At 35.6% G+C, this 23603-nt stretch overlaps 1 protein-coding gene across 14 annotated transcripts in view; it reads right to left on the bottom strand.

Annotated features, from left to right (window-relative positions):
- SMG7 (SMG7 nonsense mediated mRNA decay factor) overlaps positions 1-23603 on the bottom strand; it is a 93675-nt gene that overhangs the window by 32853 nt on the left and 37219 nt on the right. For 13 of the 14 annotated variants that reach the window (XM_013064207.2, XM_004767930.3, XM_004767929.3 and 10 more), the window contains 3 exons: positions 7751-7782; positions 5130-5247; positions 3297-3429 (listed from right to left, as the gene is read on the bottom strand). In XM_013064207.2, the coding sequence (XP_012919661.1) occupies positions 3297-3429; positions 5130-5247; positions 7751-7782 (283 nt within the window). The remainder of the gene's footprint in view (positions 1-3296; positions 3430-5129; positions 5248-7750; positions 7783-23603) is intronic. The other variant, XM_004767928.3, reaches the window with a different exon arrangement.

The following is a 23603-nucleotide window of genomic DNA, read 5'->3' as shown; positions in this document are numbered from 1 at the left end:
ATTGCAACATGGAATGCTTTCCTTCTCCCTCCACCAGGGCCAGCTGCTTAGAGTCTCTACTTCAGCTGTGCTCATTCACAATTCCAGTTTCTACTGCATAGGGAAGGAAAGGAAAATAGATCTAAATCAGAAACGAGACTGGAGTTTAAAAAACAGACTATGTTTCAAAAACGTAAAGTCAACCAGAACATTACAGAATCTTTCTAAGAAGTTATGACGGAAATCTGGAACTCAACAAAGCACAGCTGAAAGTAGTGATGGAGAGAAGGAGAAAGAGACAACATTTTTGTTAATACTCTGAGCTGAGACGCCTCAATTTACATATGAGTCAAACTGTATACATAATTTTGTATGATTTTCCACTCAATAATGCCATAATTTTTCCATCATTAAAAAAAATCATAAATATCACTTATAATAGTTTCATAAATTCCCATTTTACAGATACGCCATAATTTAATCATTACTCTATTTTAAGACACTGTGTTATTTTCAAATTTAATGATTTAAGTTATAATATCTATTTGTTCCTTTACATAGAAATATCATTGTCCTTATTAAATATTCACTGATCTATGGACAAAGAAAAGACTACGTTACAAAAAAAAAATCAGGTAACGTTAGGAGGCTCTAAATAAAATGAAAAACAAAAGGAGAAACTGGAAATATTTGCCAAAAACCAATAAAAAATTAATATCTCTCATGTATAAAGAGCTCTGGAAAAAATAGGGTCCAAACAATGAACAGGGAAAGTAAATTGATGATTTATATAAAATACAAATATCTAATAAAATATGAATCCAGTTCAACACTAGCAATTCAGATGTTAAATTTTAAATGAAAAGTCATTTTCCATTTATTAAATATGCATTATTCATTTAATCATTCATTTACTTTTACTGAAAACACAACGCTGGCAACACTCATCAAGACAGACACTTGAATACACTGCTGACAGAAATACAGGAAACCAACATGTATCAACAGTTTTAAAATTTCATTCATCCAGTGATTTCATTCACCATCCAGTGAAGAATTGGTTATCATGAAATAATCCAATATTAGAGAAAATGCTTTATACTCAAAGATGTTTATCAAACTATTTAACAACACAAGGGGAAATTTACATTGTTTATAAAGCAGATAGATATAAGGCTATTTGTCTTATATGTCTTGTATGTTCAAAATTACTAAAACACCAGAAGGATATATATACTAAAATAGTAATCTATCCTGAATGGGAAAATTAATTTTTAAAAATTTTATTTTTGTGTAATTTCCAAATTTCTTGAAATAAGTATGCATTATTTTTATAATCAGAAAGCAAAAAGAGTATCTATTAATGTATCCACCTCTTGATTCAGACTCTATGTTCCCTTAAAGGAAGACTCTTTCCCCTCCATATCCCCAGTATCTGTATTGTGCTTTACAAATAGTAGGCTTTTAAAAGCTACTTGTGGAATAGCCAAACTATGGAAAGAACCTAGATGTCCATCAACAGATGAATGGATAAAGAAGATGTGGTATATATACAACAGAATACTATGCAGCCATCAAAAGAAATGAAATCTTGCCATTTGCGACGACGTGGATGGAACTAGAGGGTATTATGCTTAGCAAAGTTAAGTCAATCAGAGAAAGACAATTATCATATGATCTCGCTGATATGAGGAAGTGGAGATTCAACATGGGGGGTTTGGGAGTAGGAAAAGAATAAATGAAACAAGATGGGATCGGGAGGTAGACAAATCATAAGAGACTCTTAATCTCACAAAACAAACCTGCGGGTTGCCAGGGGGAGGGGTCTAGGGAGAGGGAGGTGGGGTTATGGACATTGGGAAGGGTATGTGCTATAGTGAGTGCTGTGAAGTGTGTAAACCTGGCGATTCACAGACCTGTACCCCAGGGGCTAATAATATATTATATGTTAATAAAAAAATAAAAAATAAAAACAAAATAAAACAAAACAAAAACTCAAAATCAGCCACTGAAAAAAATAAAATAAAAGCTACTTGTGGAATGAATTATCTTTAACATCTACTTTAAGGACTAGTTAGCAGCATACTACAAGCCCTCTCTCCAGAAACATTGACTTTTACTGTTAGAAGCTGGCATAAATTTGAAAATAAATTTCGAGAATAAGAACCATACTTGAGTTCTTTCAATAATGAACTGTGAAGAATGTTTTAGTCTAAGTAAAACAAATAGTCTCCCTAAGATGATGGCTAACTATGGGACAATTTCCAACACAAAGTCTTTTCTTCTCCTTCTTTCAAAGAAATGATACAACCAAAATGAAGCCAAAATACAGGTAGCAATGGTCAAGAAGCAACATAGAGAGAATGGCCAAAGATGAGTCCAAGATCTTTAAAACCTCAGCTCATCATTCTAAGATGAGAGTTTATACACATTTTATTAAATAAAATATGAATGCTACTGCAAATGGATGAGATGAAGTTTCTACAAGATTCTGCTTAAAGAAAAATCACCGTTCAGGAAGATCTATTCTTTTTTTAAAAAAGATTTTATTTATTTATTTGAGAGAGAATGAATGATGGGGAAGGGGAGAGGCAGTGAGAAGTAGACTCCCCTCTGAACAGGAATCCTATGCCGGGCTCGATGCTGGGACCCTGAGATCATGACCTGAGTTGAAGGCAGACACTTAACTGACTGAGCCATTGAGGTGCCCCGAAGATTAATTTATTCTTTCACCTTGCCTGTCTTAGAAGTTATAGCAGGATGTAACCAAGGACAAGGTAAGTCTCTGAGGATGATAAATAATGGCTTATTATTAAAATGGAGCAAAATCTACTCCATTTCTTAAGTAGTTTAATAGCATTTAAAGCCCCAGATAAATTCTACTGAACACATAATACTATGAAAACTCACTTGGTATCACAAATTTTGATGATTTCTTGCCTGGTACAACACAGCTGTTACTTTCATAATGACTATACCCATTCTCATAAATTCACATTTGCTCTAATACCACTTATAACTGATTACTTCTACTGTTATCACTAAGGCATGGTTTGTTCCTACTCATTATCCATTTTCTACGCACACAATTATACCTCCAATCTTTAAGCCAAAACACCAACTTTTGGTCAAAAGTTTATTGTTTGAAAAGTCTTATGGTAAACAATTTGGGATATGTTTATTCATGTCAGATTACAGGTGATCAACTCCTGGATGGCCCACATAGTGTTAACAAAAAGTGTTTATACGAACAACAAGACATGTACGAAGCACATTCACAATTTTTCTAGAAGAATTGGTATAAATGCAGAACTCACCTGAGTATAGAAGCCACTAGCTGCCTCTAGGAACAGAGAAAGGTTTGCCTGAACTTCACTCCGATTCGGGTTTGCTCGATTCTTTGCCTGGCCTTGTAGTGTTGTGATCTGATTCTTAAAGGCATGATTCCAGCTGAAAACAAAATGTAATTCTATTTGGTATAGCAGTGACTCACTGGGCAGACACTGGTCCCCCTGAGAACAAGAAAGAACTGTTTGTTATAACACACTAGACAGTAAACCTGCATTAAAGTTATTCACTTACTTAAATAACTTTATGCTCCTCTTTGAGCAAGACTACAGATGCAGCAGAATCCAACTGACCTTAGTAAACACTTACCCATGTTCGAATAATCACACTGTGGCTTCAGTTATTAATCTTTTAGAGCTACTAGAGTTAGTACAAAATCAGAACTACAGTGGCAAGACCAAAGTAAAAGTAAGCTATTAATGAATTGCCATACATTATGTGAAGAAATAATTCTTTTTGAAAATTCTTCTAGAAAATACTAAGTCCTATCTCTTATTTCCATAAAATCTATTTCCCACAGCACTCTGTTCTAATTCTATTTAAGACTTTTATTTCTCTTGGGGTTAATATTTTCTTGAGAGCTTGAAATATAAGTTCATTTTTTGACATTTCAATTCTGGCTATTTAAAATAGGAAAAAACACAATGTTGACATATGGCATGCCAAAATCCCATTATAAAATGTCTTTCATTAATCAAGCTATATAGAGAATCATTTTATATTCAGTTATGGGGAAATACAGTCATTCCTTAACTTGGAAACCATAGGAGGGAAAAAAGGAACTAGGATGGAGCTAGAATTGCTTTGATTAAAGGAAGCAAACACAGATAAAAGGTCTACAACCTACCTGGTCTATTAACCTCAACTTTGAGACTCAAGAGCACTGGGTATTTTTAATGGTTTATGAGGACAATCACTCCCTTAGCATTTCTGATGATATTTTATCCTTGACTCTAATATCATGGAAATGGATTTTGAGTGGCTGTGATTAAGCTCTCTTATTACTAGAACTCCTAAAAATATAAAATATCTAAGAAAAGTATAAACGATAGGAAAAACTAACTTTCACCACAACTTAGGGTAATAGCCATTTCTGAATAGAAATATTCTAAACTGATTTTTAATTTTCCATCAGCCTAATATCCCTGCTCCAATTTATAAGGCAAGGCCTTCCACAACAGGCATTTATTTACTCACTTGGGAATCTGGTCATCGCCATTTCACCTCTCATAGAAAGAACAAGTGGAATAGCCTAAATATACAAAATCTTTCTTTAGTCTTATTAGGGGAAGAAAAAATAAAAAAGGAAACACCTACTTATTTTATAAAAAGAAGAACTTCCCTTACAATGCAAACACATTTTTCTTCGGGAGAAATTTATAGAATCACATTTACCAGAGATTTATCTAAAGCTCACTACTGAATTTTTCAAGCCATGACTTAAAATGCAGGACTGGCTTAAATGGCTTAAATGCAGGACTGAACACACACAGAGAATCCAAACACTGTCTCTTAGTATCTGAAATACATATATAGAGATTTGTTTTTATGATATGCCCTACAGACATTAAAAACATTCAAATCCAAGCACTTCTCCTGTCACCCAAGACTATATGAAGTAATACGAACGGTTAAATATTTGGTTCAAAAACCCACAAGTATTACAGGTATTAGAATTTCTTCTTTCACTGAAAGCGCTTACTCTGATAGGTTAAGAAAAAATAACCAAATCGTTCCTTTCTATCCTAAAGTCTTGGTAATACTCTTGATCTTACAGGGACATCCCAAATGATGATACTTACAGATCCTGTTCTACTTTCTTGTCTAACGCGTATTCCAAATCAGTAACTAGCATTTTCTGGTACAGGTCCTGCAGAGCCTGTCTGGATGTCCAGACCTCAGCCGGACCCAGCTTAGAATCTGAGTAACAAAACAGACAAAACAACAGAGACAGAAAAAAAAAAGAGATAGTTAACATTATACCACACCAATGACTCCTTTCCCCTCCATTTCCCAAAGCAAACATCTGCTTTAGGTAGATACCACAGACTGTTGCGGAAGTTTTATACTACTATATTTTCAAATAACTTTCACCTTTTGGCTAATGACTAAATCTGGTTCGAAATGTTTCTGAATTTGCCTTTTGGCTTTGAAATAACATCATGACATGAGTAAGGCAAAAAAAATGAATGGTGTACTCTTTGCTTTAGTTTAGACTTCTATGTATTCATATCAGAGGAAGTCATATGCCTCAGAAGTCACCCCATTTAAAATGATGGGCCGCTAAGATGGTCTGTTTACTCTCAGAACTGTATTTCTTTCTCCAAAGCAGCTTTTCTATTTTGAATCATTCTCACAACTGTCCTTACAGAATCTTCATCTCTGCTCATAATCCAGCAGCTGTTTACACACTCTGCTGTCATTCCTATTCTCTATGTATCAACCCAATAAAGCCAAAACAGTGAGGGTTATTTTAATGATTGGTAAATTGCTTGCCAAGAAATTCTGTGAGCAATTCATACTTGCCCTTTCATGTAAATAAGAATTCATAGCAGACACTGCCTGAACTGCTCAAGAGGCCAAATGAGAGTGGGTGCAAGAGGAAAGGAAGTCAGGCTAGGACTAAATGAAATACCCAGCTTGGGCCATACTGTCTGCCAGAGTCCTGCAAGACACTTCAGCTTTTCCGGTTACTAGGCTTAGGAGTGCAGTAACTGATAGTTAGCTGCATCAATAGAAGAACCTAGTAACAGATATTTCAATTAGGCTTCTGGTTACATTTAATATTTTGCAATAGCACAATGACACAGTTTTTACTCTTCTTTAAGCCTACAAATAAAACCGGTTTTTTAATTAATCCTCAAAAGAGTTTGCTGGCTACAAAAAAGCTGGGTGTAGTATCAGCTTCTTGGTCCCTTATTAGTTTTTTAATGACTAAATAAACATATTTATGGATTTATTCAATCTTGTTTCAATTCAACTATGGCAGGGGAAGGATAATAAGGGATCATTAACTCTGATCTATCAGACAGACTATCATTTAAATTACTTAATATCCAAGTTAATGTTCTTGGGCAGTCAAATGTTCCTTATAAAAGCCAAACTCTAAGCCTACTTACTGAGGGTATTCAATACTTAAGAAAAAGTAAAAGGTATAGCTAGCTGAAAATTGCTCCAAGTCTAATTTTTGTCACATAATGCATATTGTGCCTAACAGGACAATACAAAAGCATAATACAGTAGCTTAGAGCTGACACTAATACCCATAGTACGGAAGACGATGGCAGTCATGTTAATAATGGGAGGAACTGGGACGCCTGGGTGGCTCAGTGGGTTAAGCCGCTGCCTTCAGCTCAGGTCATGATTCCAGGGTCCTGGGATCGAGTCCCACATCGGGCTCTCTGCTCAGCAGGGGGCCTGCTTCCCTTCCTCTCTCTCTCTGCCTGCCTCTCTGCCTACTTGTGATTTCCCTCTGTCAAATAAATAAATAAAATCTTTAAAAAAAAAAAATAATGGGAGGAACTGAGGTACTACATTAAGTAAACCTGTTAAAAGTGCTTTTAGCTTTCTTCCCTCTTTTCCTTGAACAAGAAGATAATGATATTAACCACGAATTCTTAAAACAATAGGATCAACATTAACATTAACATTAGACTGCAATGTTGAGAAAAAGACATCTAGAGCCTATCCCTTCTTGATTGTAAATTTTGGCCAGAATACTGTTGTAAAAGTTTAACTCTTCTTTGTGGATTTCACTTTAGAACTAAAGTTCTCAAAAATAAGAATGAGATCCATTTGCACATGTTTACATTTTAGGACACCATATGCTGCTACAGAGAGCACAATGATCACTACATAGTCATTGTCATATATTTCCCAATTTTGGAAAGTTAAAATCATCTGCTCCTTCTAGTGACTTCCAGCTATTCTTTCAAAATCACCTTGGTTATTTATTCAAAACAAAAAAGACAAGGGAAAAAAGAAAGGTGGCAAAGCAGCTCACTCAATTTCAAGAACTTTTAGTAGTTTTCCTACAAATATTTTTTCTCAAGGTCTAATTACTATTCAAGATTGGGGAATATAAACAGGAAGACATGAACCCAATACCCTAAGATGTTTTTAATATGATATATGCATTCTTTTTTTTAATGTCTTAAATTGATGATAAGCAGTTCATAAAAATTAAATGATTATATGCATTAAGTTAGTTAATATTTAATTCAGTATGGCACAGATTATTCAAAATTCTTGATGATCTAAGTAAGAATTCAAAGTTCAAAAACAGTAATTATTAAAAGCAAACAGTAAGTTATCATTCCTCTGGCAACTAGGACAGTGCAACAAGTAATACAGGGAAGATGACACCTTTCCCTCAATTTAATGGTATAAAATAAGTGTGAAAAACAAATGAGTGAGCCAATACCTGTCATGTCAGCCTTCAGGACTTCTGCCTGCCTAAAAAAGGGGGGGAAAAACATTGATTAGAAACAAACTAGGCCTATTCAACATAAATAACCCTGAAAGTTAAAAGTTAAATGAAATCATATACTACATAAAGAGGTATAGCACCTCCATATGTGAGGGTCTCTGCTTTAGTATCCAGGGTAGCCTAGGTCTTGGCCAATGATGCCATTACTTAAAAGTATACATGAATTCTATGAGTGGAGCTCACATTCTTGCTGTTTTCCTCCAAATCTGATTTTAAGATAACATTAAATGACATTCATTAAACACAAAAATTTCCCTCAAAGCAGCTAGGAAATCCTATGTTTCTCAATTCACTAATCACTGTACTTATTTCAAATTTCCCACTCTCCTCAGATATTGACTTCTGGTGTCTTCATAAGGCTAGCCCAGCTGCTAAACCCACAGAGCCCTCTTCTTCCTTTCTCCGGTGCAAACACTAGAGGCACTCCATCTCTTATTTAAGATCAGTAATTCCACTTAGTAGGCTCTTTCTGGCCTTTATTAAGGACTTCTGCTTCTTTAATTATCTCCTCTCTCTTTCAATAATTTTGAAAACTTCCCTGTCTAGGTGATCCCTTAGTATTTTAAACATGCCCAAGTTTTCCACAAGTTTTTCAAAATCTCCTGTCTGTCTGTCCTAGATTATCCTCCTCTCGCTGCCGCTTCTTTTCTCTCACATTCTTCAAGAGCTCCCAAAGTGAACTTCTGATCCACCTGCGGGAATGGGATCTCTTTCTGGTGTTTCTACCTTACCAAATCTATCACTGCTTTCCCACTGTGAGAGGCAGACACCTGGATGTCACCATGACAATGTTCTTCCAATCCCCTGGTAATCTATCAACTTCAGAGAATTCTACCCACTAAATATATCTTGAATCTGTTGATTTCCCTTTACTACTTCTTCATCTACTCTCACTCAAGTTCTGAACTCTTTCCTGGACTAATGCAAAGCCACCAAAATTGTTTTCTCTATTTTACTCTTGTCCTGTTTCATACTGCTCTGTCTGCTGCTATCTGAGGGATCTTTTATATAAATCTGAGGGGCTTCAGGGTGGATCGGTTGGTTAATCGTTCATGATCTCAGGGTCATACAGGATCAAGCCCTGCCTTGTGCTCTGTGCTAGGTGTAGAGACTGTTTCAGATTCTTGCTCGGCCCCTGCCCTTCCCCCACCTCTAATGAAAAAAAAAATACAAATCTGATCTTACCAACTGCTCAAATAAGACACTTTAATGATTTCCCATTGCTCGTAGGGTAAAAACTATAATCTTTACTAAAGCGTCCTACAAGGTTCCCTGCGCTCTAAAAATTAGAGTCTGCACTCTCCTTCTACCATTACTCTCTTCTCTCTTTGATCTCTTCTCCAGTTACTAGACTTCTGGTCTCTGCAAATGCTTTGCTCCCTTCACATTCAGGGTCTTTGTAAAGAAGAGTCCTGCCCTCTTTGGTTAATTACTACTCATCCTTGGTCTGAGTCAGACACATTATTTTCTCAAAAAAAAGTCACTTGATAGATGATGGATTCTCTTACTTTCTGTTCTTTTAAAAAATTTTTTTGTTATTTTTTATTTATTTGAGAGAGAGAGCGAGCGAGAGAGCGAGAGCACATGAAAGGGGCGAGGAGCAGAAGGAGAAGTCGAGTCCCTGATGAGCAGGGAGCCTGATGTGGGACTCAATCCTGGGACTCCAGGATCATGACCCAAGCCGAAGGCAGTTGCTTAACCAACTGAGCCACCCAGGTGCCCCTTACTTTCTGTTCTTAAAGCACTCATTTCTTTCAACATAGTACGTATCACAGATTTGAAGAATGCTCACCATCATAACCTATTAGTACATGTGCCTAGCACAGAGTAGGCATTCAATAAATATCTTTTAAGTGAAGAAAGGAAAGAGGATACATCATGTTCATATACTATAAAAAGATTATGTATATAAACTTATGAGATTTCCATGTCTTTTTTTTTTTAAGATTTTATTTATTTATTTGACAGAGGGAGAGAGATCACAAGCAGGCAGAGCAGTTAGCAGAGAGAGAAAAGAAAGGAGGCTCCCCACTGAGCAGAGAGCCCGATGTGGGGCTTGATCCCAGGACCCTGAGATCCCTGAGATCATGACCTGGGCTGAAGACAGAAGCTTAACCCACTGAGCCACCCAGGTGCCCCTCCATGTCTTTTTTAAAGATTTTATTTATTTGAGATAGTGAGCAAGAGCAGTGGGAGGGGCAGAGGGAGAAGCAGACTCCCCAATGAGCAGGAAGCCCAAAGTGGGACTCCATTCCAGGACTCTGGAATAATGAGCTGAGCCAAAGTCAGACGCTTAACCAACTGAGCCACCCAGGCATCCCAAGATTTCCATGTCTAAAAACAAAATATGACATAAAAGCTAGAGAATATTCAGGGATTCTAAAATTTTACTGTAAATGTATGTACTTAACTAGTATCAGTTGTGAATTTGTTTCATCAAAACATAAGGTGAAATTTTTCATTTCTTAACTTTTAAAAAATATATTTTTAAAATTAAGCTTTCAAACAAGAGAATAGCATGTTATGATAACTGCCAGTATAAATAAACAATATAAATAAACACCTATACTTTATCCTCAACCAAGACATCATTTCAAATCCCATTATTCAATATAACCCAGCTTCACTGTTTGCTTTGGGTGTTAAACTTTTGCCATTAAAACAAACAACTTTCACAAAGTTTGTTGGCTTATACCATTAAAACCTCTTAAGATCATAGAATTTAATAAAGAATATCATATACCCTGCAGAAGATGTTACATACAAACCTAAGAGCAACCACAAATCTAAAACCAGTAATATCCAAAATCCAAGTATATCACTAAAAAAAGGCCAGTAAACCATGAAAGAGAGCAAGAGAAGGATCACAGAAAAATTACAACAACAACCAAAAACCAAGTAAAATGGCAACAATAAATATCAGTAACTACTTTGAATATAAATAAATACTCCAATCAAAAGACACAAGGTAACAGAGTAAATAAAGAAACAAGATCCATCTATATGCCACCTATGAAAGAGACTAATTTCAGACGTAAAGACACCTGCAGATTGGAAGTACAGGGATGGAGAAACATTATCATACAGATGGATGTCAAAAGAAAGCCGGGGTAGCAATACTTGTATCAGACAAAAGAGACTTTTAAAATAAAGACTGTAACAACAGACAATAATGACACTATATAATAATAAAAGGGAAAATCCAACAAGATATGAAAGTTGTGTATTATTTATACACCCAACATGGGAGCACCCTCATACATAGCAATAACAGTTAATAGCAAGCATAAAGGAATTAATCAATTGTAATACAAAAATAGTAGAGGGCTTTAACACTTACACTGATACATGACAAATCATCCAACCAAAAAAATCAACAAGGAAAGAGTGTTCTGAATGACCCACTGGATTAGATGAATTTAACATATATTCAGAAAAGTTCACCCTAAAATTGCAGAATATAGATTCTTTTCGAGTGCACATGAACATCTTCTAAAACAGATCACGTATCAGGTGATAAAACAAATCTCAACAAATTAAAAAAGATCGAAGTCATACCATGCATCTTTTCTGACCACAATGCTATGGAACTAGAAAACAACCATAAGAAAAAAATCTGGAAAGAGCACAAATAAATGGAAGTTAGATAACATGTTACTAAACAATGAATGGGTCAATCAAGAAATCAAAGAAGAAATTAAAAAATTACCTGGAACCAAATAAAAATGAAAATACAATGGTCCAAAATCTTTGGGCTGTAGCAAAAGCAGTCCTAAGAGGGACGTTTACAGTAATACAGGCCTACTTCAAGAAACAAGAAAAATCTCAAATAAACAACCGAACTTTACACTTACAAGATCTAGAAGAACAACAAAACTCAAAACCAGCAGAAGGAAGGAAGTAATGAAGATTAAAGCAGAAATGAATATATATAGAAATTTTAAAAACTTCAATAGAACAGACCAATAAAACCAGAAGGTGGTTCTTTGAGAATATCAATAAAATTGATAAACCTCTAGCTAGACGCATCAAAAAAGAGAGAACTCATACAAACAAAATCACTAATGAAAGAAGAGAAGTAACAACCAACACCACAGAAATACAAACAATTTTAAGAGATATTATGGAAAATTATATGCCAAAACTGAACCTAGAAGTAATGCTTAGTAATTCCTGGAAACACATAGCCTACCAAAACTGAAGCAGGGAGAAACAGAAACTTTAAACAGACGGAGATTACCAGCAAAGAAACTGAATCAAGAATAATAATAAAAACAAAAAAACTCCCAACAAACAAAAGTCTAGGACCAAATAGCTTCACAGGGGAATTCTACCAAACGTTTGAAAAGTTAGTATCTTTTTTTCAAACTATTCCAAAAAATACAAGAAGGAAAACTCCCCAAATCTGTACTATTTGAAACCTCCAAATTCATTCATTCTATTCATTCTTGATACCAAAACTAGATAAAGGCACATAAAAAAAGAGAACTATAGGACAGTATCTTTCATAAATATAGATGCAACAATCCGCCAACAAAATACTAGCGAAACCACTTTCAACAACACATTAAAAAAATCATTCATCACAATTGAGTGAGATTTATTCTTGGGATGCAAGGGTGGTTCAATATTCACAAATCAATTAATGTGATACAGCACATCAATAAGAAAAAGGATAAATACCATATGATCATTTCAACAGGTGCAGAAAAAGCATCTGACAAGTACAACATCCATTCATGATAAAAACCCTCAACAAAGTAGGTTGAGAGGGAACATATCTCAATACCAGGAAAGGCCATAAAGTAAAAACCCACAGTGAACAATATATTCAATGGGGGAAAAATGAGAGCCTTTCCCCTAAGGTCAGGAACAAGACAAGGATATCCACTCTCACCACTGTTATTCAACACAGCACTGAAAGTCCCAACCAACAGCAATCAGACAACAAAAAGAAATAAAAGGCATCCAAATTGGTAAGGAAGAAGTTAAAACTTTCTGCATTGTTTGCAGATGACAGGATACCATTTATAGGAAACCCTAAAGACTCCACCAAAAAACTACTAGAACTGAACTCATTAAAGTCCCAGAATACAGGATACAAAATCAATATATGGAAATCTGTTTTATCTCTATACACTAATAATGACGCAGCAAAAAGAGAAATTAAGGAAATAATCGCATTTACAACTGTACCAAAAATAATAAAATACCTGCAAATAAACTTAACCAAAGCAGTGAAAAACCCGTCCTCTGAAAACTATCAAACATTAATGAAAGAAACTGAAGATGACACAAAGAAATGGGAAGACATTTCATGCTCATGGGTTGGAAGAAAAAATATTGCTAAAATGTAAGTATTACCCAAAGCATTCTACAGATTTAATGCAATCCCTATCAAATTCCAACAGTATTTTTCATAAAACTAAAACAATCCTAAAATTTGTATGGAACCACAAAAGACACCAAATAGCCAAAGAAATCTTGAAAAAGAAAAACGAGACTGGAGGTTATCAAAACTCCAGATTTAAAAAGGTGCCATAATCAAAATAGTATGGTACTGGCACAAAAACAGACACAAATCAACAGAATAGAAAACCAAGAAATAAACCCACAATTAATTAATCACAGTCAATTAATCTTCAACAAAGGAGGAAAGAACACACAATGGGAAAAAGACAGTCTCTCTTCAACAAATGGTGTTGGGAAACACCAACACCAATGAAGCTGGGCCACTTCCTTACACCATACACAAAAATGAATTCAAAACAGATTAAAGACCTAAAATCATAAAAATCCTAGAAGATGGCACAGGCAGTAGTTTCTCTGACAGCCACAGCAATGTTTATCTAGATATAGCTCCTGAGGCAAGGGAAATAAAAGCAAAAATAAATGACAGGTGCTACCATCAAAATAAAGTTTCTACACAGCAAAGCAAACGATCAACAAAACTAAAAGACAACCTACTAAATGGAAGAAGATATTTGCAAATGTCATATCTAATACAGGGTTAGTATTTAAAATATATAGAGAACTTACACAACTCAATACCCAAAAAACAAATCATCCTATTAAAAAATGGGCAGAATATATGAACAGACATTTCTTCAAAGAAGACATACAAATGGCCATCAGACACATGAAAAGATGCTCAATATTAGGCTTCTTCAGGGAAATGCAAATCAAAACCACAATGAGATATTACTTCACATGTTTCAGAATGACTAAAATAAAAAATACAAGAAATAACAAGTGCTGCCAACAATGTGGAGAAAAAGAAGCCCTCCTGCACTGTTAGTAGTAACGTAAACTTAATGTAAAAATTTTCACTGTGGAAAACAATATGGAGGTTCCTCAAGAAGTTTAAAAAAAAGAACTACCCTATAATCCAATAATCACACTACTGGGTATTTATCCAAAAAATACAAAAATGCTAACTCACAGGGATACATGTACCTCTCTGTTTATTACAGTATTATTTATGAAAGCCAAATTATGGAAGTAGTCCAGGTGTCCACTGATAGGTGAGTAGAGAAAGAAGATGTGGTATAATATAATATGTAATGGGATATCATTCAACCATAAAAAAGGATGAAGGCTTACCATTTGCAACAACATGATGGAACTAGAGAGTACAATCCTATGAAAACTAAGTCAGTCACAGAAAGACAAATATCATATGATTTCACTTCCATGTAGAATTTAAGAAACAAAACAAATGAGCAAAGAAAAAAAGAAAAAGAGCAAGACAAACCAAGAAAGAGAATGTTAACTATAGAGAACTGATAGTCATCAGAATGGGGGTGGATGGGGGGATGGGTATAATGGGTGATAGTGGTTAAGAATACACTTATGATGAGCACTGAATAATGTACAGAAGTGTTGAACCCATGTTAAATATACCCATGTTAACTAAGATTAAAATAAAAACTTAAAATAAAAAGCCATATATTCTATCCTACCTGTGTCAAGACAACACACCCCTCCAAGAAAACAAAATTCCTCCTGGAGTATTATTTATGAACCTTATACTGAGAAAGCCAGTGCTAATTATGCACCTTCACTAGATTCAACATTTTCATTGTGTCCCTGAGTTGCAAAGTTACAAATAATGTATTTACTGTGCTCCCACATATTGGTTAAAAAATTCATATAAGTAGGGGCGCCTGGGAGGTTCAGTGGATTAAAGCCTCTGTCTTCGGGGCAACCGAGTGGCTCAGTGAGTTAAAGCCTCTGCGTTTGGCTCAGGTCATGATCCTAGGGTCCTGGGATTGAGCCCCATGTTGCGCTCTCTGCTCAGCGGGGGGGCCTGCTTCCTCCTCTCTCTGCCTGCCTCTCCACCTACTTGTGATCTCTGTCAAATTAATAAATAAAATCTTTGAAAAAAATTCATATAAGTATATACAAGATATCTTATACTTACAATCATATGTGTAAAGGTTGTTTTCTTATTCCAAGCAAGATTTGCGTATAAAAATGAACAAATATCATTTTAGTATGCTAACATCTGCCTAATGAGGATACTAACTTCCTGTAAAAAAATTTTATTGAGTATACAATAGGAACCATTTACAAATAATCTGCTTCTGCTATAGGCTGTCAGTAAAAGAAGATAATGTAAGTCTAATAATGTCTCATGTCTTGCCAATTCTGTGACAGGCTTCCATTGATAAACAAAGATCAAAATTTTACTTTATATTTTTACATACCATAATCTAAGAATGTTTAGAAAAACTAAAAATTCAAGGACTAACAAAAGTACAAAAATGTAACAAAACAATTTGACATAAATGTTAAAGCATTCTGAAATTCAAGGAGTTTTGATTCCTCAGTATGACAAGAGTAGAGATGCTCAATCTCTACACTGTTAATTCTCTCCTAAAGTTTGAAAGGCACACATTAATGACAAAAATAATCTTACTAAATTGAATTGATGAAAAGAGAGCTAAATGGAAAACACAATAACCTAAAGATATCTATCTAGTATTATTCCTCTTCTATAAACAAGGAAATTTAAGTTCTTCAATGTGAAGTAATGTGTCCACAGCCACAAAGCAATTAGGTACAATTAAGTACAAACTTAGTGCTTCCTGACTCCAAAGTCCAATCATTTCTACTTCTTTCAAACTAGAAAAAAAAAATATATGACTTAAAAAGCTAACACAGATTCTGTCAATTAAACACTAACATTTAAGTCATCTAGCCTAAATTAAAAGATTTGTTTAAAACTAGAAAATAAATTCTACCTGAGATTTTTAATAAAAAGACCACACGAAGTAAAATTCATATTCTAGTACAGTGGTCAGCCTGTGGGTGAAATTCCTTCCTCCACTCTGAATCCATTTTCATAAATAAATTTTACTAGAACACAGTCAAGCCCCTTCATTTTTATACTGTCTATGGCTGCTTTCTGCTACAAAGGCAGAGCTGAATAGTTGAGACAATGACCACATGGCCCACCAAGCCTCCAATATTTATTATATGGCTCCTTTACAGTAAACTTTGCCTCTCCTGCTCTAGGGAGTACTTGATCAAAAAATGAGAAGTAAAGTATCTACAAGTTCCCAAACCAAATAGTTTTCCCATATGGGGAACCATCAATAACAGTTTCCTCAGAGAAATGATGTTTTTATTAATGTAGTAATCCTATCACAAAGAGAACTATATTAAAAAAAAAAAAACAGTGTCACATAACAAACAGTAAAGTTACTATGCGCAGGCCATGCTATTTTTTGATGGACTTAATCTATAAACCATTTAAAACCTTGTTAGGGTTATACACTATTACCTACTAACCCTTCCTTTTTCCTGTGTACCAAAAATACCCATTTAGACAGGTGAGAGGGTTAAACTGAGAATTATCATCTCGCAAGAAGACAAATCCCTATCCCCCACCACTACACAATTTTCTTTTTCTTTTTCTTTTCCTTTTTTAGGAAATCAAATCAACAGATGTGTAGTCTTATAGTAACTGCTTTCATAAATATTAGTACATAATTGGCTATCTTGATTATTTCATAAAGAAAAACTACTACACCTCGACTGACCTACTGATTTTGTTTAAGACCAATAATGTTAAAGTTTAATCTTCTAGTTTATAGCCAATGCCTATATAAAGAGAGAGAGTTTTTAAATGTTTTCTCTTGGTAAAAGATTTTGGCAACATAAGTTCCTCTTTATTCTTACTTTAAGCTGAAGGAATTAATGAAAACAATGAATGAACCAAGAATTCAAAAATGAAAAATCATCATGTCTTCAATAATAAAATAGCATTATTAAATAGTTAAGAAATACAGAGCTTTCAAACTATTAAACACATCGTGTCACTTCTTTATAAGAGAAATTAAGCACTTCTATCAAGCAATAAAAAAGTCATTAAAAAGCAGGATAAAGGGGCGCCTGGGGGGCTCAGTGGGTTAAGGCATCTGCCTTTGGCTCAGGTCATGATCCCAGGGTCCTGAGATCAAGCCCCACATCGGGCTCTCTGCTCAGCAGGGGGCCTGCTTCCTCCTCTCTCTCTGCCTGCCTCTCTGCCTACTTGTGATCTCTGTCTGTCAAATAAATAAATAAAATATTAAAAAAAAAAAGGCAGGATAAAATTTGAAACATTCAGTGATAAACAATGCACTGAAAGCTAACAACGTGAAACAATATTCTTGGAGACAACATAATCATCAAAATCTATAAATATACCCAATGTATTTAATGTACCAGGTACTGAAATAGCCAATACTCAATACAGCACTTACTACTGTCAGACACTGTTCTAACGGCTTTATATAAATTATTTATTCCATATTATGAACTATTATTACACCCACTTCATAGATGAAGAAACCCATGGAAATAAAGGTTAAATCACACGTCTTAGGTCATCAAGTTAATAAGTAGTAAAGGCAGCATTTGAACTCCTCAACAGTTTGGTTCCAGAACCTAACTCCTAACCACTACATCACAGTTCCTCTTATACAAGACAGCAAGAAAAAACAACTGGAACGTTTAATGGTAATAACCCACAGAACTAGGGCTTTCAATATTTAAACATTTTGCAATGATTTTTATAATGCAATTAGAGAAAAAAATACTAAAATTAATATTTATCTTCTTTAACAAGTATCTTGATTATACACAGCACTTACATAACAATGCAAAGTAACATATACAGAGTGATCTTTCTTAAGAACGCACATTAAGGTTTGTGGCTTAAAATACAAGATATCTCCAAGGTTGCCCAGGTAGCTCAGTCAGTTCAGCATCCAACTCTTGATTTCAGCTCAGGTCATGATCTCAGGGTCCTAGGATCAAGCCCTGCAGGGAGTCTTGCTTGAGATTCTCTCTCTCTCCCTCTTCCTCTGTCCTTCCCCCCAATGTGCTCCTTCTCTCTAAAGTAAATAAATCTTTTTAAAAATTAAATAAATAAAATAAAATAAAATACAAGATAGCTCCAAAACAGGTAGACACGGTAGAAGATTCTTTCTACCTGAACTTCTAAACCTGTTTCTTCTATGAGCAGAACAAAGGAAAATAAATCAACATCTTCTAAACTCACAGCTGCTAAAGAAAGGTGAATCAGCTTCTTTTGTTTTGGGTGGTAAGCTAGAATATACTTCTTTTTCTGAAATTTAAATAAAAGCCACAGCAGGTTTTATTTTAAGTTAATTTGTTTACTTATTTTCATAGAGTACTTAGAAGTACTTGGGATAATAAAAGTATTCATCAATTATAATTATAAATATAATAACCTAATCATATTCATCTGTGCAAAACAGTAGGCCACATACTAAAGCTGAGTATAAGCCTACCCATGCATGCACGAAACACACAATCTACATAGATCTCTAAGATATCACCAAGTCTCATGGTATTTATAAAAAGAAAAAAGAAAAATCCCATCACTCTACTGTTGAATTTCACTTCGAAAAGAACACCCAGGGAAGATGCTGCTGGAGGAGCTCTTCTCAGTAAGAGGTAACAAAAACACTGATCTGCTTTCTCTCCATGGCACTTTATAGTTTGTCATGAAGTTTCAAGTCTCCTGACATTATCCAGTACTAAACATTTATTCTACAGTTTCTGTTATTTGAAAATGTTCTTTGAAAATGTGTATCTAGTTTTATTAAGTGATAGCCCTTGTCTGGAAATATCAAAGGCAAGAAGGAATTCTTTTTCCAGGCAGAGAAGTGACATAATAATAAAAGTTAGGCTAAATCATGAAGGTGGGAGACTGGAACATAAAATATAAGGTAGAAAGCCACAGGAGATGAGCTGGAGAACCAAGGCAGAAAGCAGATTCTGAGAGCCTGCATGACACGTTAGAGAGATCAGATTCTATCTTTTAAGTAATAGGAAACCAGTGCTGAGTTTTAAGCAGGCGCACAGCATTGTCGGAATTTCATTTTTAAAAGATTACAACAACATGCCTGAAAGATGGATTTCATTTTATTTATTTATTTTTTTAAAAAGATTTTATTTATTTATTTGACATGGAGAGAGAGATCACAAGTAGGCAGAGTAGCAGGCAGAGATAGAGGAGAGACAGGCTTCCTGGCGAGCAGAGAGCCCGATGCGACTCGATCCCAGGACCCGGAGATCATGACCTGAGCCGAAGGCAGAGGCTTAACTCACTGAGCCACCCAGATGCCCCGAAAGATGGATTTTTAAAGGGCGAGACTAGAAGGGAGGAAGTGACAATACAGATGGAGAGAAAAATCTAGATTCAAGAAATGCCTAGAAGTAAAATCAGTAGAAGGAAAGCTAAAGCAGAGAAAAAAGTCCAAATCATTCCTAGTTTGTAAGCTTGGACAGCTGGATATATGAGAAAATACAGGTGTATAAGCAGGAAATTAGAGATCAGTATCAACCACAGAGAAGCCATCAAGACTAGGGATATAGTGCTGGCGTGACCAGGACACTGATGATAGTTAAAACCATAAGAGAAAATGTAATTTCCCAGATGGGAAAAGGGAAAAGCTAGCTTTTGATGTTCTTTTTTTTTTTTTTTTTTAGTATAGCTGACACATAATGTTACATTAGTTTCAGGTGTACAACACGGTGATTCAACAACTCTATGTTATGCTATGCTCACCACAAGTGTACCTACTATCTGTCACTATACAACACTATTACAATACCACTGGCCAGATTCCCTACGTTGTACCTTTTATTCCTGTGGCTTATTCATTTCATTACTGGAAGCCTGTATCTCTCTCTCCCCTTCATCTATTTTGCCTGTTCCCCCAACCTCCTTTCTTCTGGAAACCATCTATTTACAGGCCTGATTCTGTTTTTTGTTTATTCATTTGTTTTGTTTTGATTCCACATATAGGTGAAATCACATGGTTCCTTGGTTCCTCAAAAACTGAAAACAGAAATTTCTACAGAGTATGTACCCAAAAATAACTAAAACACTAATTCAAAAAAATATATGCACCCCATGTTTACTGCAGCATTATTTACAATAGCCAAGATATAGAAGCAACCCAAGTATCCATCCACAGAGGAATGGATAAAGATGTGGCATGTATACACAATGAAATATCATGCAGTATATTTATATCATATCATAAAAAAGGATGAGACCTTGTTGTTGGCAACAACATGGACGGACCCAGAGTACAGCATGCTAAGTGAAGTCAGAGAGAGAAAGACCTATATTCATTTCTAAGGGGCAGATAACTATGAGGACTGGAAAGCGGGTTGGATTTGGTGAAATAAGGGTCAACAATAGCCCTGCAGAAAAAAGACAGTCAAACTGCAGAGGTCTAGGAAACAAATAAGAAAGAGAAGTTTAGGGGTACCTGGGTGGCTCAGTTGTTTAAGTGTTCCACTCTTAATCTTGGCTCAAGTGATGATCTCAGAGTCATGAGATTAAGCCCCAAGTCAGGCTCCAGGCTAAGTGTGGAGCCTGCTTAAGAAGTTCTCTCTCCCTCTGCCCCTTGTTCTACTCCTCACTTGGGCTCTCTACCACCCCCCCCCAAAAAAAAGAAAAGAAAAGAAAAGAAAAAAGAAAAAGAGAGAGAACTTAAGGTCAATTAAAATGCTAGCCAGTGAGGAAAAAGGAAGAGGGTCGTCGCAAAGAGAAGTTTCTATTTTATAATGGTAGAGCCTTAAACACGTTTAAAATGAAGAAATAAAGCCAGGAGAATGGAATAGTTTGAAGACTTCAGAAAGTGAGCCCAAAACTGACGGGCATGGTTCTGGAAGATATGGAAGGAAATGAGAATGTGATTAATAGGACAGGAGGCAAGACTGCCTTTGAAAAAGAAGCAGAATGAAATTGGAGAGAGTTAAGGTTAGATGGAAATGTGCTAAAAGAATCTGGAGTAGTGTGGGGTGAAGAGGTATCAAGAGAATTCACAGATGCACTCATTACATCACTTTCAGAGATAAAGTAGGAGATCAGATCAGTGTCTGAACATAAGAGGTAGATAAACTGAAGAGAATGGTGAATATCTGGGATAATTTCAAAATCAATAGGAAAGGAAACCTTACCAAAGGCAAAGAAAATAATTGAGAAATAGTTCTGCAAGCCACATGGATTAGACACAATAGAAAAATTAATATGAAAATATAGCTAGCCTTAATGATGGCAGGTCCTACTTACTTGTAAGGAACTCAAGATAAGGTGGAAGATAAAAGACATACAGATGACTTCAAATACGCTATGGCTGAGTACAAGGATAAAGATAACATGCTTACAGTTCAACTAGAAAAAGAGAAGAGCCCATGGGAATGAGGGAGTAGACAGTGTTCAGGGCTGTATCCCTAACACCTAGAGCTATTCATTAAAATTTTGTTGAATTAATGAATGGTAAAATGTGCATCATACAAGAGGCAATTTTCTGCAATGAAAAGTGATACAGAATTTAAAAAGTCTGAATGTGGGTTTCCTACATATTAGTAGTGGTATGCTGGAGATTCTTTCCAAGAAACTTCAATTTCCTCATCTGTAGAGCAGGGAAACAAACTCCCTTTCAGAGTTGCTATGAGAAATAAATAAGACAACCAGTAAGTTCCACAGAAGAACCTAACTGAAAACTCCAAGAGGGAGGACTATAATCTGATTATAATGCCAACACTTCTTCGGTGAATACCAAATTACTTTTGCTTATCTGGTTTCTGACACAGGATTCTTTCTGAAGCAGAACAGGGGGTTGAAGATGAAAACATTCCAAGATGGGGGGACAAAAATCCTGTCATCTACCATATAATGCTAAATTTAGGCCAATAGAAAGAGAAACTGTTTACATATCACGATGACCAAGTTCTTAGTATGTACAAAAAATGAAACCAGAGGGAGATAGATCCAAGTTACAAAACAGTTTTTATTTTTGTTTTGTTTTTGCTTTTTTCCAAACAGTAGTTTTGATTACATAACTTAAACAGTACATTTTAAATATTGGACCTGATAATAGATCAAGCAAATGATAAAATACAGCAATGTTATGATAATGGATTATAGACTCTAAACTCCTCTGTTAAGAATTAACTTAAAAGGGGCACCTGGGTGGCTCAGTGGGTTAAAGCTTCTGCCTTTGGCTAAGGTCATGATCCCAGGTCCTGGGATCGAGCCCCGAGCCCCGAATGGCATCGGGCTCTCTGCTCAGCGGGGAGCCTGCTTCCTCCTCTCTCTCTGCCTGCCTCTCTGCCTACTTGTGATCCCTCTCTGTCAAATAAATAAATAAAATCTTAAAAAAAAAAGAATTAACTAATAGCTTAATAATAAAGAGTTCAATCATTGGGGCGCCTGGGTGGCTCAGTGGGTTAAGCCGCTGCCTTGGGCTCAGGTCATGATCCCAGGGTCCTGGGATCGAGCCCCGCATCGGGCTCTCTGCTCAGCAGGGAGCCTGCTTCTTCCTCTCTCTCTGCTGCCTGCCTCTCCATCTACTTGTGATCTCTGTCTGTCAAATAAATAAATTAAAAAAAAAAAAAAATCTTAAAAAAAAAAAAAAGAGTTCAATCATTTAGTATTTGCTAGGTGCTGTTTACATGCTTTCGTATTTTATTAAATTTTTAATTCACACAAATCTATCAGATAAGTCCTGAGTTTATCCCCATAATGGACAAGGAAACAGGGGCACAGAGTGGTTAAATAACTTGCCCAAAGTCACACAACTAGAAAGTGGCAGAGCTTAGTTAGGTTCTACCTATAAACTGTTTCCAGAGTTCTTAAGCACTGCAAAACAAAGCAAGTTCTTCTGGAATGGACTGGCTACAGGTGTCTTTGTCATGGTTATCAACTTCTAGGGGCAAAAACCACTTCTTATTTAAAAGCTACATCTCTGAGATCAGACACCTTCACACATTCTGTCATTATAAGTGTCACTGCAAGCTGCTGTGACAACAGTTTCTAACTCACCAGCATGCAATCATAGACCTATCTCCACAGGCCTCTGGGAGGCTGGACTGTAGCCATGGAGACAGAGAGAACTAAGTAAGAGCTGATGCTCCCTGTACTCAAATGAACTGTTATATATGAAACCCAAAACACAGGAATTAACATACTAAAGGACAATCTGTAAGATGGATCACATGACCCTAATGACCCAATGCTTATCATGAATATTCAGAGAGCCTCATATATAAACATAAAAATGTCTTAGATTTATGTCAGTAAATGTTTAAAAAATTTTCCTTCAACTACAAGATATAAATGCTCATGACAAAGTAAACATATGCCAAAGGTCTCATGAAGTCACCTAAATTAAAAAAATAAAAATAAAAATAAAAATAAAAAATCTTAACATTCCCATCTCCCATCCTGGCCTATAGCAAATGCTTCGCCAAG

Source organism: Mustela putorius, unplaced genomic scaffold (assembly GCF_011764305.1).
Source record: "Mustela putorius furo isolate JIRA1106 unplaced genomic scaffold, ASM1176430v1.1 tig00537335_pilon_pilon_pilon, whole genome shotgun sequence".
Classification (NCBI taxonomy): Eukaryota; Metazoa; Chordata; class Mammalia; order Carnivora; family Mustelidae; genus Mustela; species Mustela putorius.
This window is presented reverse-complemented; position numbering and strand designations above follow the sequence as displayed.